General features: G+C 54.7%; 1 protein-coding gene across 1 annotated transcript; it reads left to right on the top strand.

The window, feature by feature from the left end:
* The first annotated feature begins 357 nt into the window (after window positions 1–357).
* STARD8 (StAR related lipid transfer domain containing 8) lies at window positions 358–13,376 on the top strand. The gene is made up of 13 exons (XM_030807469.1): window positions 358–423; window positions 2,740–2,821; window positions 3,844–3,907; window positions 4,693–6,110; window positions 6,707–6,880; window positions 7,766–7,925; window positions 8,426–8,624; window positions 9,050–9,260; window positions 9,561–9,675; window positions 9,932–10,156; window positions 11,134–11,351; window positions 11,452–11,628; window positions 11,827–13,376. Exons 3-13 carry the CDS (start codon window positions 3,851–3,853, stop codon window positions 11,942–11,944), a joined length of 3,072 nt encoding a protein of 1,023 aa, XP_030663329.1. The 5' UTR covers window positions 358–423; window positions 2,740–2,821; window positions 3,844–3,850; the 3' UTR covers window positions 11,945–13,376.
* Window positions 13,377–13,914: the final 538 nt, after the last annotated feature.

A 13,914-nucleotide genomic window follows, 5' to 3' on the forward strand; every position in this document is an offset into this window, starting at 1 on the left:
GTGGACACAGCTGTGGCTTCTTATCCCAGCAGGCCTCCTTGACCCCAGATGATCCTGGTTCCTGGGCAGGGGGTGGGAGAGTGGGAGGGGTTTAGAACAGGCAGGGAATAAGACTCAAGAAAGCCAGGGCCAGGATGCCCAGACAGTAGGGCTTGGGGAGCAGAGGGCCTCCTGGCTGGCTATGACTTGGAGCAAATGTGGTAGGACCTCTGGCCTTCTCTTGCTATTGCTGGATCACCAGAATGAGACATGCCTGCCTGCTGGGGTTGGGCAGCATGCACCTAGGGCCCTGGTGTCAGCACCCTCCTAACCCCGTTTCTTTGCCTGTTTCTTTCCCTTGTTCTGTTTTAGAAGCCGAGGCCAAAAGAGCATGTGAGTGGCTTCGAGCAACAGGATTCCCTCAGTATGTGCAGCTTTTTGAAGGTAAGGCCACTGAATCGTTTACCCTCCCCCGTTCCATACTTCCCCTAGCCCTCAGTTTTTCATCTGTTAAATGGGGCAAGTCAGATTCTCTCTCCAATTACACACAAGCAGTGTCTCCTGGCCCTGCTCCGATTTTTTTCAGGGGCTTTGCTCCTGCAGTTGCACCTTTCTCTCCCGCATCATCTCTACAGGATTGCTCTCACAACTGCCACAAGCTCTGCTGTTGCCCATGCCTTTAAAGTACCTTGTCTTGACCAGGGTCATCACGTGGTACCAATCCTGAGGATGCCATGTAGGTACACACGGTGTGAAGAATGCAGCCTGGAGTTGTACACCCTGGTGGCCCAGCCTTGGCCTCACTTGCCCCACAGTGATGACCTCATTTCTCTGTTTTCCTTCATTTCTCTTTCGTGTTTTTCTAGAGTTCTTCACACTTGCTGTTTCCCTTCCCCTTTTCTTCCCACACCCCTACTACACCCTGGCTTCACCTCCACCTCGCCTGGTCAACTTGCCTGGTCAATTCACCAGTGACCTCCATGTGGTCACACTCAGTGGTCACTTCCCAGCCCTCATCTTGCTCCATCTCTCAGCAGCATTCGGTGCCACTGGCCACTCCTTCCTTCGGCTTCTGGAACGCCCCCCTCTCCTGGCTGCCTCTCTGGCTGGGTTCTGTCTCCTTAGCTGACTCTGCTTCCTCTAACTGATATCTAAAGTTTAGGATATCCCAGGGCTCTGTCCGGGGCCCTCTTCTCTCTCAACATTTCTTTCTCATGAGATCTTTGTCTAAGTACTATCCATATTCTGATGACTTGCAAATGTCCAGACCTCATCCCCAAGCTCCAGATTCATATATTCAGAGCTGCCAATTCAATCTCTCTACTCAGATGTCTGATGGGTGTCTCAGATTAAACAGGTCTGAAACCAACTCCTGATGGTACCACCATTTACCCACTTGCTCAGCCCCATACCCAGGAGCCGTCCTTAATTCCTCCTTGTTCCCATCTCCTATCTCGAACCCTTCAGCAAGACCTTTTTCCCTCCAGAACGTATCTTGAATCAATCCACTTCTCACTACCTCCACTGCCACAGCCGGGTGTGACCCAGTGTCATGGCTCACCTGGGCTAGTGCAGCAACTTCCTGTGCTCTTGCGCTCTCATCTCTACACTGCAGCTGGAGGGCTCTTTTTGGCCATAGGTCTGACTGTCACTCCTGCTCCAAACCCTCCAATGGCCTCCCAGCACACTCAGAATGAAATACACACAGATGCTCTGCTCTGGCCTGTCAGACTGCATTCTCCAACTTCCGTTGATTACTCTTACTTTTGTTCACAGGACTCCTCTCTACACTTGCTCACACCAAGCTCTTTCCCTCTTCAGAGCCTTGATGCTGATGTTCCTCCTGCTTGGAACTCTCTCTGCAATTTCCTTGCACAGCTGGCTGCTTCTCATCTTTCAGGACTCAGCTCAGATGTCACTGCTTCAGAAAGCTCTCTGCTGACCACCTCTCTACAAGCAGCCCCAACCCCTCCCAGCCTCCCTTTACACTATCATGCTGGCTGATGTCTTCCATGACTGCACCATCTTGGTTTTAAGTACTGTTGCTTATCTGTTTCCTTTAAGAGTGTAAACTCCATGAAGGCAGGAACCATTTTTGTTGTATTCACTGTTGTATGCTCTATGGTTTGCTCAAGCGTCTGGCACAAAGTAAATGCTCAGTTGGATACTCATTAGTTGAATGAGTAAAGGAACAAATGGGTTTGCTTCACCAGTAAGGTAGAGAGCTGTGAGGCTTCTCAGATTCTCTCTTCCATTCTCCCAACTCCTTTCTTTCCCCTCTCCCCTCCCTAAGTCCCAGGGAGTGGGCTCCTACTGCTCTGGGCCACAGGGGGATGCAAGGTATTGTTTGGCTACTGTGCTGTCCTGTCCTTTCTGTCCTTGCTCCCGCCCTACTCCCCCAAGTTCACCTTGGGCCAAGGAGAAGTTTCCCTGCCTGAGCAGCCCAGGAGTCAAAGGGGAATGGGGGAGCCCGTATTGGGCTCTTGGCAGCCACCTGGGGTCTTGGGCCTGCTATTTCCCATAGACCTGCCTCCCTGACTGACAGAATTCCTGGTTCCAGCTCAGCCCTCTAGGCCTCTCCCAGACCTTTCCCTGAACTCCCTGGGCACCCTCCTTTACTCCTGACTTTTTCTCCTTCTGCTTTGCCTCTTGTCTTCCTGCTCCCCCTCCTTCCTGGCTGTTCCCTTCCAGCTCAAGGGCCGCTGAGGCTGAGTTTGTGATATACCACTGCACTCATCTTTGCTTCTCTCTGCCATACAGAAGGTTCGTTTCCCCTGGATATTGGCTCTGTGAAGAAAAACCACGGTTTTCTGGACGAGGACTCTTTGGGGGCCCTGTGTAGGTAGGTGGGCTGAGGGCCAGACCTGGGAAGCCAAAGGCCCAGCTTGAAGTTTCCTCATGGAAAAAAACATCCCTCGTACCCTCTAACAGAGGAGGAGCCCAGCTTACTAACAAAACTCATCTTCTGTGGTCACATTGCTCATTCTGTTCTTTGTGTTTGTGACACCCTCAACCACCTAGTCACTCTAGCTAGAAAGCCAAGATCTGGCCTTGTTTCTTTTCTCCTAAAGTTATAGCCCCCAAATATTCCTCTGCTTCAGTCTCTCTCTACTTACACCAGCTTGGCCCTTGTTTGCGGCCAAACCATGGCTTCTCCTTGGATCGATCACAAGGCTTCAGCCTAACTGGCTTTAGTCTTGATAGCCCATCTCTCCCCTCCCCTCTCCCCCTTCCCTCACCCCACTCCCAGATCCATCTAGATCCACCAGTGTCAGCATTGTAACAGCTCCAAATGGTTGTTCTTTCTGCTTAAATGGCTGTTCTTTCTGCTTAAATGGTTGTTCTTTCAGCCTAAGGATAAAAATGCAAAGACTTTTTAGCATACCACTCAAAGCCCTTTGCGAGCTGCCTCATTAGCCTTAGGCCCATTGGTCTCATGCCTACACTGGTCTGTTTGCTGACTGTACACCTACAGTGTCCTGTGTAAACTTGGGTAAGAGACCCTGTTTCTCTCACCCTCAAAATCCCATTTGCATTCTCCAGGAAGCCTTCTCTGACTGCATCCCTCCTTCATGGAAGTTGCTTGTCTCTCCCTGTGTTTGTCTGCTGTGCCTTCTGTCTGCTCTGTCTTTGAACATGTCCCATTTCTGTAGGGTTTATTTCCACTCTCTGTGTAAGCTCCTGGAGGGCAGAGGCCATAATCTTCCCAGCATTGTGTGTGTCTGGTTCTTAAACCTTCACGAATATTGGAGCTCGCGAGAAGTTTTGATGGCTTGGGCATGTGAAGTGGCGGATGCATCTTCGTAGGCTCTGCCAGGCTTTGGGGATGGGGATCCTTGGTTGGACACTTCCATTTTGTTACAGGAGGCTGATGACCTTGAATAATTGTGCCTCGATGAAACTGGAGGTTCATTTTCAAAGCAAGCAGGTGAGTCATGGCAAAGGGTGGGTCTGTGGTCTTGTGGTGCCATAAGGAAACCCAGGGCATACATAAACCATTTGTAAAACTAGCTCCAGTATCCCAGGAGTCTGAGATGTCCAGAGCAGTGCCCTTCCCCAGCTAGGGGTAGAGATGGAGGAGATCTATGACCCCATTCTTTCCTGGGAACTCACTTTCTTGCTTTTTTTTTTTTTTTCTGGGGCTTTCTATACCAGAGTCCTGTAGTCAGGTGGGGCAGCCAAGTGACCAAAGCCCTGGGCTGTGAGACAGGAGGCCCATGGGGCCTGGTCTCAGCTCTGCCACTGATTACTGAGGGACTAAAGGGAAACCTCTTCCCTTCTGGGCCTCAGTTTCCCCATTTTGCAAAGAAGGAGATGAACTAGAAAATCTCCAATTCCATCCAGCTCTGTTGTGATTCTAATCTGAGACTACAGCCTAGAGCTTGGGAAGGTCTGTCACTGACTTAATGCATGTCATTGACCTTGGGCAAGTGGCTTCTGGTTTGTAGGTTTATTTCCCTATCTGTAAAATTGGAAGGGGGGTTAGATTAATTAGTTGACCATTACCATTACTATACATCTGGGCTCTGTCTGTGACTGCTGGCTTCCTCTGGCACTCCCCGAGCTAGCTCTCCCCACCTAGGCCATGTTCTCAGCCAGAAAGTAGGGCCCTTCACCTCAGAGTCCCCCAAGAGTTTGGAAGCAGAGAGTGGAGTACAAGCAAGGACTTGTGGCTTGGGCTTCTCTGACCTGACCCTGCAGTGCCTTTCCCAGAATGAAGACTCAGAAGAGGAAGAGCAGTGTACCATCAGTAGCCACTGGGCCTTCCAGCAGGAAAGTAAGTGCTGGTCTCCTATGGGGTCCTCTGATCTGTTGGCCCCACCGAGCCCTGGCCTGCCAGTGACCTCAAGCTGTGAGAGCGTCCTCACTGAGCTTAGCGCCACCTCTCTGCCAGTCATCACCGTGAGCCTACCACCTGAGCCAGCAGACTTGCCCTTGCCAGGCCGTGCCCCCAGCTCAAGTGACCGGCCCCTCCTCAGCCCCACCCAGGGCCAGGAGGGTCCCCAGGACAAAGCCAAGAAGCGCCATCGTAACCGTAGCTTCCTCAAGCACCTTGAGTCTCTGAGGCGGAAAGAAAAGAGTGGCAGCCAGCAAGCAGAGCCCGAGAGTAGTCCAGCCACCTCAGAGAAGGTCTCCAAAGCCTCATCATTCCGCAGTTGTCGTGGCTTCCTCTCAGCCGGATTTTACAGGGCCAAGAACTGGGCCGCCACCTCAGCCAGTGGCAGTGGTGCCAACACTCGGAAGGCCTGGGAGGCCTGGCCTGTGGCCTCATTCCAGCATCCTCAGCGGACACACCGGGGTGATTGCCTGGTGCATGTGCCTGGGGACCACAAACCAGGCACATTCCCTCGCTCCCTGTCCATTGAGAGCCTGTGTCCTGAGGACGGACACCGCCTGGCAGACTGGCAGCCAGGTAGGCGGTGGGGCTGTGAGGGGCGCCGGGGCTCCTGTGGCTCAACGGGCAGCCATGCCAGCACGTATGACAACTTGCCTGAGCTGTACCCGGCTGAGCCTGTAATGGTTGGGGCCGAGGCTGAAGATGAAGATGATGAGGAGAGTGGGGGCAGCTATGCTCACCTAGATGACATCCTCCAGCACGTGTGGGGGCTACAGCAACGAGTAGAGCTGTGGTCTCGGGCCATGTACCCAGACCTGGGACCTGGAGATGAGGAAGAGGAGGAGGCCGCTTCATCAGTAGACATAGCCACAGTTGAGGTCAAATGCCAAGCTGAGGCTCTCAGCCAGATGGAGGTTCCGGCCCATGGAGAGTCCCCAGCCTGGGCCCAGGCTGAAGTCCAGCCAGCAGTCCTGGCTGTGGCTCAGGCTTCAGCTGAGGCTGAGCCATTGGCACAAGAAGAGGCTGAGGCCCCGGTCCCAGCCCCGGCCCTGGCCCCAGCCCAGGACAGTAAGCAGGAGGCACAATCAGGCGGGGAACCCACCTTTGCCTCTAGCCTGTCTGTGGAAGAAGGACACTCCATTTCTGACACTGTGGCCTCCTCCAGCGAACTTGACAGTAGTGGGAACTCCATGAATGAGGCTGAGGCTGCGGGGCCCCTGGCTGGACTCCAGGCATCAATGCCCCGTGAACGGCGCGATTCAGGTGTTGGGGCATCACTTACCAGACCCTGCAGGTGAGAGTTTGAGTTGGGATGGGGCGGACGCAGGGTCTCCTGTTCTCTCTCTGTCTCTGAAGCTGATTTCTCAGTCATGAGGCCGGGGGCTAAGTGCTTGGGGGCTGCGTTATCCCCTCATAGCCAGCTCAGGAGAGAGAGTACAGGACTTGGGAATCCAGAAATTTAGGTCCAGAACCTGCCTGTGCTGTGGCCTTGAGGAAATGATGCTCTCCTCTTTGGGCCTCAGTTTCCTCATCTGTAAAGTGAGGGAGGATGGAGGAGATGGTCTCTGGTCCCCAGCTTTGCCCATTCAGGGTTTCTTGGAGCAGCCCCTCCACGGTAGTCTTGGAATGGGCAGGGGGCTTCACTGCTTATTGGCACTAGATGGGCCTGAGCTCTGTGCCACCCTCCCCAAGAACTTCTTGGCCCCTAAGAAGCTGAGTCCAAGCTTTTTCCACTCTGGGGCCTCAGCAGCAGCGCTGAAAGTGGTCCCAGCTCCCTGCATTTTTTCTTTGGGGAGAAAAAAGGGGACCACAATAACACACACCTTTTCTAAGATTTAACCACACCTGCTCCTCTGGGCTTCTCCACCCCTCTCACCGCCCCCCCACCAGGAAGCTCCGCTGGCATAGCTTCCAGAACTCCCATCGGCCCAGCCTCAACTCAGAGTCGCTGGAGATCAACCGGCAGTTTGCAGGCCAGATCAACCTCCTGCACAAGGGCTCGCTGCTGCGGCTTACCGCCTTCATGGAGAAGTACACTGTGCCCCACAAGCAGGGCTGGGTCTGGTGAGTGGCTCCTGGGCCATGGAGGGTGGGGAACTGTTGACTCAGGTCCACGGCCCCAGGCAGGGTCAGCCCAGGAGGTGGATGCAGGCAGGCAGGGCCCACAGGCCAGGGGACCAGTGTGATATGCCAGGAGGCTGGAGGGGCTTGGTGAGGCTGGGTATGGGGCAGAGGACCTGAGGTCCTCCAGCTGTATCTTCTCCATCCCAACCTCCGTGCTGCCACTAGTGAGATTGTCCTAAAATGCAGCTGTGGTTGTCACTCTCCAGATAAACACTTTTCTCTGGCTCCCCATTGTCCAGATTCCCTCCCACCATGACTCCTTCCTGTTCTGGTCCCGCACCGTCCTTCTGGCTCTTTAGCCTACCACTCCTAAGCAACCCCACCTTACAGACCAGTGGGACCAGTCATCCTTCCGTGAACGTGCTATGATCTTTTTCCTGCCTCTTTGCCTTTGTTTGTGCTGTGCTCTCTGCCTGGAATGCATTTTCCCCATTTCTCCTCTGGGACAATGCCTTCTTATCCCTCAAGAGCCTGCTGAGTTACCACGTCCTCTCCGAAGTCTTCCCTAACTCGCTAGGTACAGTTCCCCTCCCTCAATGGGTCTTCCTCTCCCTCAGTGGGTCTCCCCCTAAGTTCTTGGCCTCCTACTGGCCACATGAGTTGTTACTGCCTATTGACACAGTTATCTCCTTGGCCAGACTGAGAGCTCTCTGTGTTCCTCCGTGACTCCCTGGGGCTGGGCCCAAAGCAGGTGCTCAATGAGTGTTGACTCTGGGGCAGTGGTGTGTGCCTTACCCTCCTCACCCCACCTGATCCTCTGAGACTGCAGGCAGGGTCTCCAAACTGTGTTCCCCCTATCTGATCACTTGTCATTTTCCCAAACAGGTCAATGCCCAAGTTCATGAGGAGGAATAAGACCCCAGATTACCGGGGACAGCACGTATTTGGGGTGCCACCCCTCATCCACGTGCAGCGCACGGGCCAGCCACTGCCACAGAGCATTCAGCAAGCCATGCGCTACTTGCGCAGCCAGTGCCTGGACCAAGTGAGCCCTCGTGGGGCAGCCTGCAGGGAGATGGTGCAGGGGTGGGATGGTGGTGGGCACTGGGCTGAAGGCTGAGGAGCTGGGGAGAGGAACTGCTCTGGCCTTCCCCCTCACTTGGGCTGGTCCACCAGAGGCCTTTGCTGTTCTCAGCAAGGACCAGCAAGGATGAAACTCCTTTCTACTCCTTAGGCCCAGCTCTGTGCTACCTTCTTTCTGGCCCAGGCTCTGTAGTCCTTATCTTCTGGGAGCCTGAATTTGCCTAGATCCACCTTTTCCTACTCATCTCCACAAAAGCATCCTTTCTCTTTTGTCCTGAAGCTGTAAAAATCCTTCTCTTTGGTTTTCCCATTTGTCTCCTACCCTGCCCCTCAGGAGGCCCGACAGGCTTTGAAGTCTCTGGGGTGGCCTAGGCTCCTGACGCCCAGTCCAGGACTGGCCTCACAGTCTGCCTCCTACTCACGCATGTTTTCCTCACTCCCTCCCTCCCCTGCATGAACTAGGTAGGCATCTTCCGCAAGTCTGGGGTCAAGTCCAGGATCCAGAACCTGCGTCAAATGAATGAGACCTCGCCTGACAACGTCTGCTATGAGGGCCAGTCAGCCTACGACGTGGCTGACCTGCTAAAGCAGTATTTCCGGGACCTGCCTGAGCCCATCTTCACCAGCAAGCTCACCACCACTTTCCTCCAGATCTACCAGCGTGAGTCGCCCACTCCTACCCCCAACAACCTGCCCCATTCTCAACCTCCCTGAATCCCAGGCCTTGTGGAAGATAAACCCGGTGCAGGCACGTGTAGCTAGCTGGACCTGTGAGAGGATTGAAGCAGTTACTATCTGGAGTTGGAAAGGCCCTTGCAGAGAGACCATTCTGCTTCCCCAAACCCATTATATGGAAGGGTAGACTGAGGCCCTGAGGGAAGAAAGGGGAACTACCTAAGGTTACACTGTATGTTAGTAATAAAGCTAGATCAAGCACCCAGAGACCTCACAGAACTGACCTTTTCCCTTCCCTCTCACCGCTCCCATTGGGACTGCTGTGCCTATTGCCCCCTTGGAAGCAGGAGGCTGGCTGCTAAGGCCTCTGGGGAAGTAAAGGAAGGCTCTTCTTCCATTGCTTCCTCACAGTCCTCCCCAAAGATCAGTGGTTGGCAGCAGCACAAGCCGCCACCTTGCTGCTCCCCGATGAGAACCGAGAGGTGCTACAGACCCTGCTCTACTTCTTAAGTGACATTGCCTCTGCCGAGGAAAACCAGATGACAGCAGGCAACCTGGCAGTGTGCCTGGCGCCTTCCATCTTCCACCTTAATGTCTCTAAGAAGGATAGCCCCTCTCCCAGGTGAAATGGGGCACGGCATGTCAGGGCCGGGCCGGGTCCAGACAGTTTGGGCCCCACTGGACTTTTGGCTTTTGATGGCTGGCACTGCTGTGTCTCGGCCTCACCACAAGGAGTGAGCCTGACTCCTCAGGGGCCCTGGGCTGGTGGGATGCTGTGGAGCAGGGCCTTCCAAAAGGCAGCAGGTTGTTTTGTGGCCAGGTTTGGCAAAGTGGCTTCCTGGCAGCTAGAAGGCAGCCTGTCTGCCATCTTGTCTTGTGCCCTTGTGCCATCTCTCCTCTCACCACCTCCTGCTCCATCTAGGATCAAGAGCAAACGCAGCCTCATTGGCAGGCCAGGCCCTAGGGACCTGAGTGACAACATGGCAGCCACCCAGGGCCTGTCGCACATGATCAGTGACTGCAAGAAACTTTTCCAGGTGAGTAACCCCAGGCTATGGCGCCTACTTACCAGACCTGGGGGAACCATCAGGCCTGACCTCAGTGCCCCAAGTCAGGGATAGGACCCAATTTGATACATACCCCTCAAGCTTATACCCCCAACTCTTCCTCCACAATGTTTCTCATCTACCTTGCTGTGGTAGCTGCGCCTCTCCACTGCCACGTGAACCTGACAGACCCCAGGGGGTCTCCTGCTCTCTGGAGCTGCAGCCCATTGTGTGTGTGCCCTCTCAGGTGCCCCAGGACATGGTGCTGCAGCTGTGCAGCTCCTACAGTGCAGCTGAGCTCAGCCCTCCCGGCCCAGCCCTGGCTGAGCTGCGTCAGGCCCAAGCTGCAGGGGTAAGCCTGAGCCTCTATATGGAAGAGAGTGTCCAGGACCTGCTGCGTGATGCTGCTGAGCGCTTCAAGGGCTGGATGAGTGTGCCAGGGCCCCAGCACACGGAGCTGGCTTGCAGGAAGGTGAGTGCCACACCACGGGTGGCTGCTATGGGGCTGGGAGAGCACGGTGCATGCAAGGGGAGTCAGGGAACCCAAAGGAAGGAGCCGGGGAGGAGCTGCCCCCCGAGTCTCGCTGTGCCTCGGCCTGGTCCTTGGAGAATGTCAGAGAGTCAAGAAAGTGCCTTAAGGGATCAAGAACCAAATGAGACCAAGGGAACTCTCTCAGGAACCGCCTGCCAGAATGACCTTCCAAAAGCCCCATTGCAGATACGATGCTGCTTTGATAGCCTCAACTCCCATCTCTCCCTGCCCCTGAGTCCAGCTGAATCCTTGCATTTGCACCTTTGTGCGGTCCTGCTGCCTGGACTGCCCTGACCACAAGCATTACGTTTCTCGAGTCACCTTTAGCGACAACGGAATGTGTTCCTCCTCCATTCAGAACCTTCTGTCATGCCCCAGGGTGGAGGGCATTTCTCTCTGTTCCCCTCTGGGCACTGGCCATGCTCTTTCTTGGACGTGGATTCTGAGTAAGATTGCAAGCCTGAAGTGCCCTGTGTAAAAAACGGTCATAACAAAACCTTCCATGTAGGATCAGGGTGAGTGAGAGTGCCTGGTACATACTAAAGGTTCTGTAAGTGCAGCTTTTGTTGTGCATGTGTTTTACTGCCTGTGCTAGATGGCGAGCTCCTTGACAATCACCATCTTCCTGCACCTCCAAGCACTGTGCCCATCGTGGTAGGGCCTGAGAGGCTTCTGAGAATGTGGGCCCCGTCATCTCTTTATGCTGTCTAACAGACTGAAAAGCAGACATCCAGAAAAGAGAGAGAGAGGGCAGGGAGCATGGGAGCACTGTCTCAGTCTGGCTAGGGTTAGCAGAGGAGCTCTGCAACCGACCCTATTAAGCCTCAGGCCCTGCAGTTTGAGGCCTGGACTTAGGGCTGGAGTCAGAGTTCTCCAGCCCTGACAGCTGCCCCCATCCCCACTCCTGTGGCTCACAGGCACCGGACGGGCACCCCCTGCGGCTATGGAAGGTGTCCACAGAGGTGGCAGCCCCCCCAGCTGTGGTGCTGCATCGTGTTCTCCGGGAGCGGGCCCTCTGGGATGAGGATCTGCTGCGGGCGCAGGTGCTGGAAGCCCTGATGCCGGGTGTGGAGCTGTACCACTATGTCACCGACAGCATGGCACCCCATCCCTGCCGCGACTTTGTGGTGCTTCGGTGAGGGGCCGCAGCTGCTACCCTGCTGTGCTTGGGGGGTGGAGAAGTGGGGTGGAAACCAGCACTGGGAATCTGAGCCTACGTGTCCCTTCTCCAATAGGATGTGGCGCTCTGACCTGCCTCGTGGGGGTTGCCTGCTTGTCTCCCAGTCCCTGGATCCTGAGCAACCTGTGCCAGAGTCGGGTGTGCGGGCCCTCATGCTCACGTCCCAGTACCTCATGGAGCCTTGCGGCTTGGGCCGCTCTCGGCTCACACACATCTGCCGGGCTGACCTCAGGTACCAGGCCTGGGACAGCCTGCTTGACCCCCTTGGCCTTGACCCCCTCGGCCTTGACCCCCTCCCCTGCCTCTGCCTCTACTTTCTGCCCCATGCTATTGATCCCTGGGGCTGGGGACAAGTCCTTTCTTCCTTCTCCCTGGTGAGGGCTCCAGGGAAAAACCCATCATTCATGCCTGGTTTCTTCTATTTCCCTAGGGGCCGTTCTCCTGACTGGTACAACAAAGTCTTTGGGCACCTGTGTGCCATGGAAGTGGCAAAGATCCGGGACTCCTTCCCCACCCTGCAGACAGCGGGCCCTGAGACAAAGCTGTGAGCTTTGGGCTGGTCCCAGGGTGGCACCACCCAGGCCCCCTGGGCACCAAGGGATCGAGGGAGAATAAGAGCAGAGCAGCCCCCTGGGTGCCGCTGTCAGGAGCAGAGCCAGGCCCAGGTGGCTCCAGCTGCCTGTCCTGTCCCCATTCCTAAAGCTCCTCTGCACATAGAGGGGAGAAAAAGAGAATGTAGGCAACTCCACTCCCCCTTCACCCCCAACCCTGTATTCTACTCTCCCGAAAAGAGAAGAGAATCGCATGAGTAGCAAGACTGCTGCCACCAGCCACCTGCCTGTGAGGCCGCCACTTGGCCTGAAGCCTCCACAGCTCCCCGCCTGCAGGGGCAAAGAGGTCGACAGCAGTGTGTGATCCCAGCTCTCTGCCAGACTGAGAGGGCAAGCCGTCTTGTTTGCTGCAAGGATGCTCTTGAGGTTGGACAGGAGGTTCTGGTCCTGCCTTTGGGGCCAGCGCTGGCCCTGAAGTGTCTTTTTCAGAGGAATTGGACTGGAGTGAATGGGCACAGGGGTGGGTGGAGTGCAGGGCAGCCCCAATCACCACGATCTGTTTCATTTGTGTAAATACGATGCTGAATTTTATGAGGCTGAGTTAAGAGTGGGCACTGACGGGCTCCTAATATGTGACATGACGATTTGGCATAGATTGGGATGTGAGAGTGGAGAACCTTCCTTTCTCAAGTCTTGAGATGCCAATGAAACCAGTTTTCCCTGACTTGGGTTTCACGCTTTATCTACCACCCCATGGGGTCCTGTGTAGCCTTTGGCCACGCACTGCCACTGCCCAGGCCAAGCAAAAGCAGAGTGTGGTTAAGAGACAAGGGTCTGTGTCATCATCCCTTTTGCTTATGGTAGTGGGCTAACATAACAGCCCCTTTCTCAAGCAGAGACCTGGCCCCTGGGCCAGCCAGATGGAAGGGCCTATGTTAGCCAGCTGGAGCTTAAGCCAAACCTGTTCTGTCCCACCGGCCAGCCATCTTTGCTCACATGGAAATGCAAATGCCATTCAAAGGCCACTGGTGCTTTATTTTTCTATCTGCTGAGTAAACTGAAATGAGATGGGTCCCAACCACCACTGTAATTTTCAAGCCTATTTTATTTGTACCTGTAAATACTGTACAGCTAATATATATATATGTGTGTGTGTGTGTGTGTATGTGTGTTTACAGAGATACACACACACATATGTATGTGTATATATACACACATATATGTGCGTATATATATATACACACATATATATACACACGCATTTGCACAGACACACACATATATCAATTCTCATGAGTGTATTATAAACTCTGGTGGGAGCAAGGCTCTGGAAGGCCTAAGGGGCACTTCAGATGAGAATGGAGAGGTAGGGAGCCAAGTGCAGCAGGATCCCTCAGATCAATAAAGCATTACCAGAGATGCACTTTAACCGTGTGGCTGTCTTTGCTGAGAATGGGCTAGGGACTGGGGACTGGGGTTGTGACTGAGGCTTCAGTGTTAGGGCTCAGAGCATTGAGCATTCACCCCACCCTCTGCTGAGTCCTAGCTTACTGGCAGCAGGACTTGGGTGAATCCACAGGAGGAATGGAGAGGGCCTCAGCTCTTCTCTTTGGAGAGGGATTTGCGGCCAGGCATGGTGGTGGGGGGTGGGGCAGAGAAGGGGTGGAAAGTTAGCCAGAACTTGGGCAGAAGCTGCAAACCCCATCTCATGACCTGGCCACAAACATGACCTCAGGCATCCTAGGGAGAGATGAGCCTGGCTAAGCGGCCATTCCTTCCCGTTCTAAACAGCTTGAATGAAGAGTGAAGTCCCAGCCCCAGGAGGCTTAGGGGGCCCTGTGCCACCTGTAAGCCAACCTAAGAGGTCGGAGTGCCTTAAGGCAGCCTCTGGTCTGGTTCCAGTGACCAGCAAAACCCAGGCGGCTAGAGAGACCCTCTCATCTTGACTTCCCCAAAGGAAGGGGCTT

This window comes from Nomascus leucogenys, chromosome X (genome assembly GCF_006542625.1).
Source record: "Nomascus leucogenys isolate Asia chromosome X, Asia_NLE_v1, whole genome shotgun sequence".
In the NCBI taxonomy this organism is placed as follows: Eukaryota; Metazoa; Chordata; class Mammalia; order Primates; family Hylobatidae; genus Nomascus; species Nomascus leucogenys.

Coding starts and splice junctions, on each gene's coding strand:
- STARD8 (XM_030807469.1), top strand. CDS start 3,851: ATGACCTTGAATAATTGTGCCTCGATGAAACTGGAGGTTCATTTTCAA. Junction 3,908..4,692: donor TTCATTTTCAAAGCAAGCAG/GTGAGTCATGGC, acceptor TGCCTTTCCCAG/AATGAAGACTCAGAAGAGGA. Junction 7,926..8,425: donor GCAGCCAGTGCCTGGACCAA/GTGAGCCCTCGT, acceptor TGCATGAACTAG/GTAGGCATCTTCCGCAAGTC.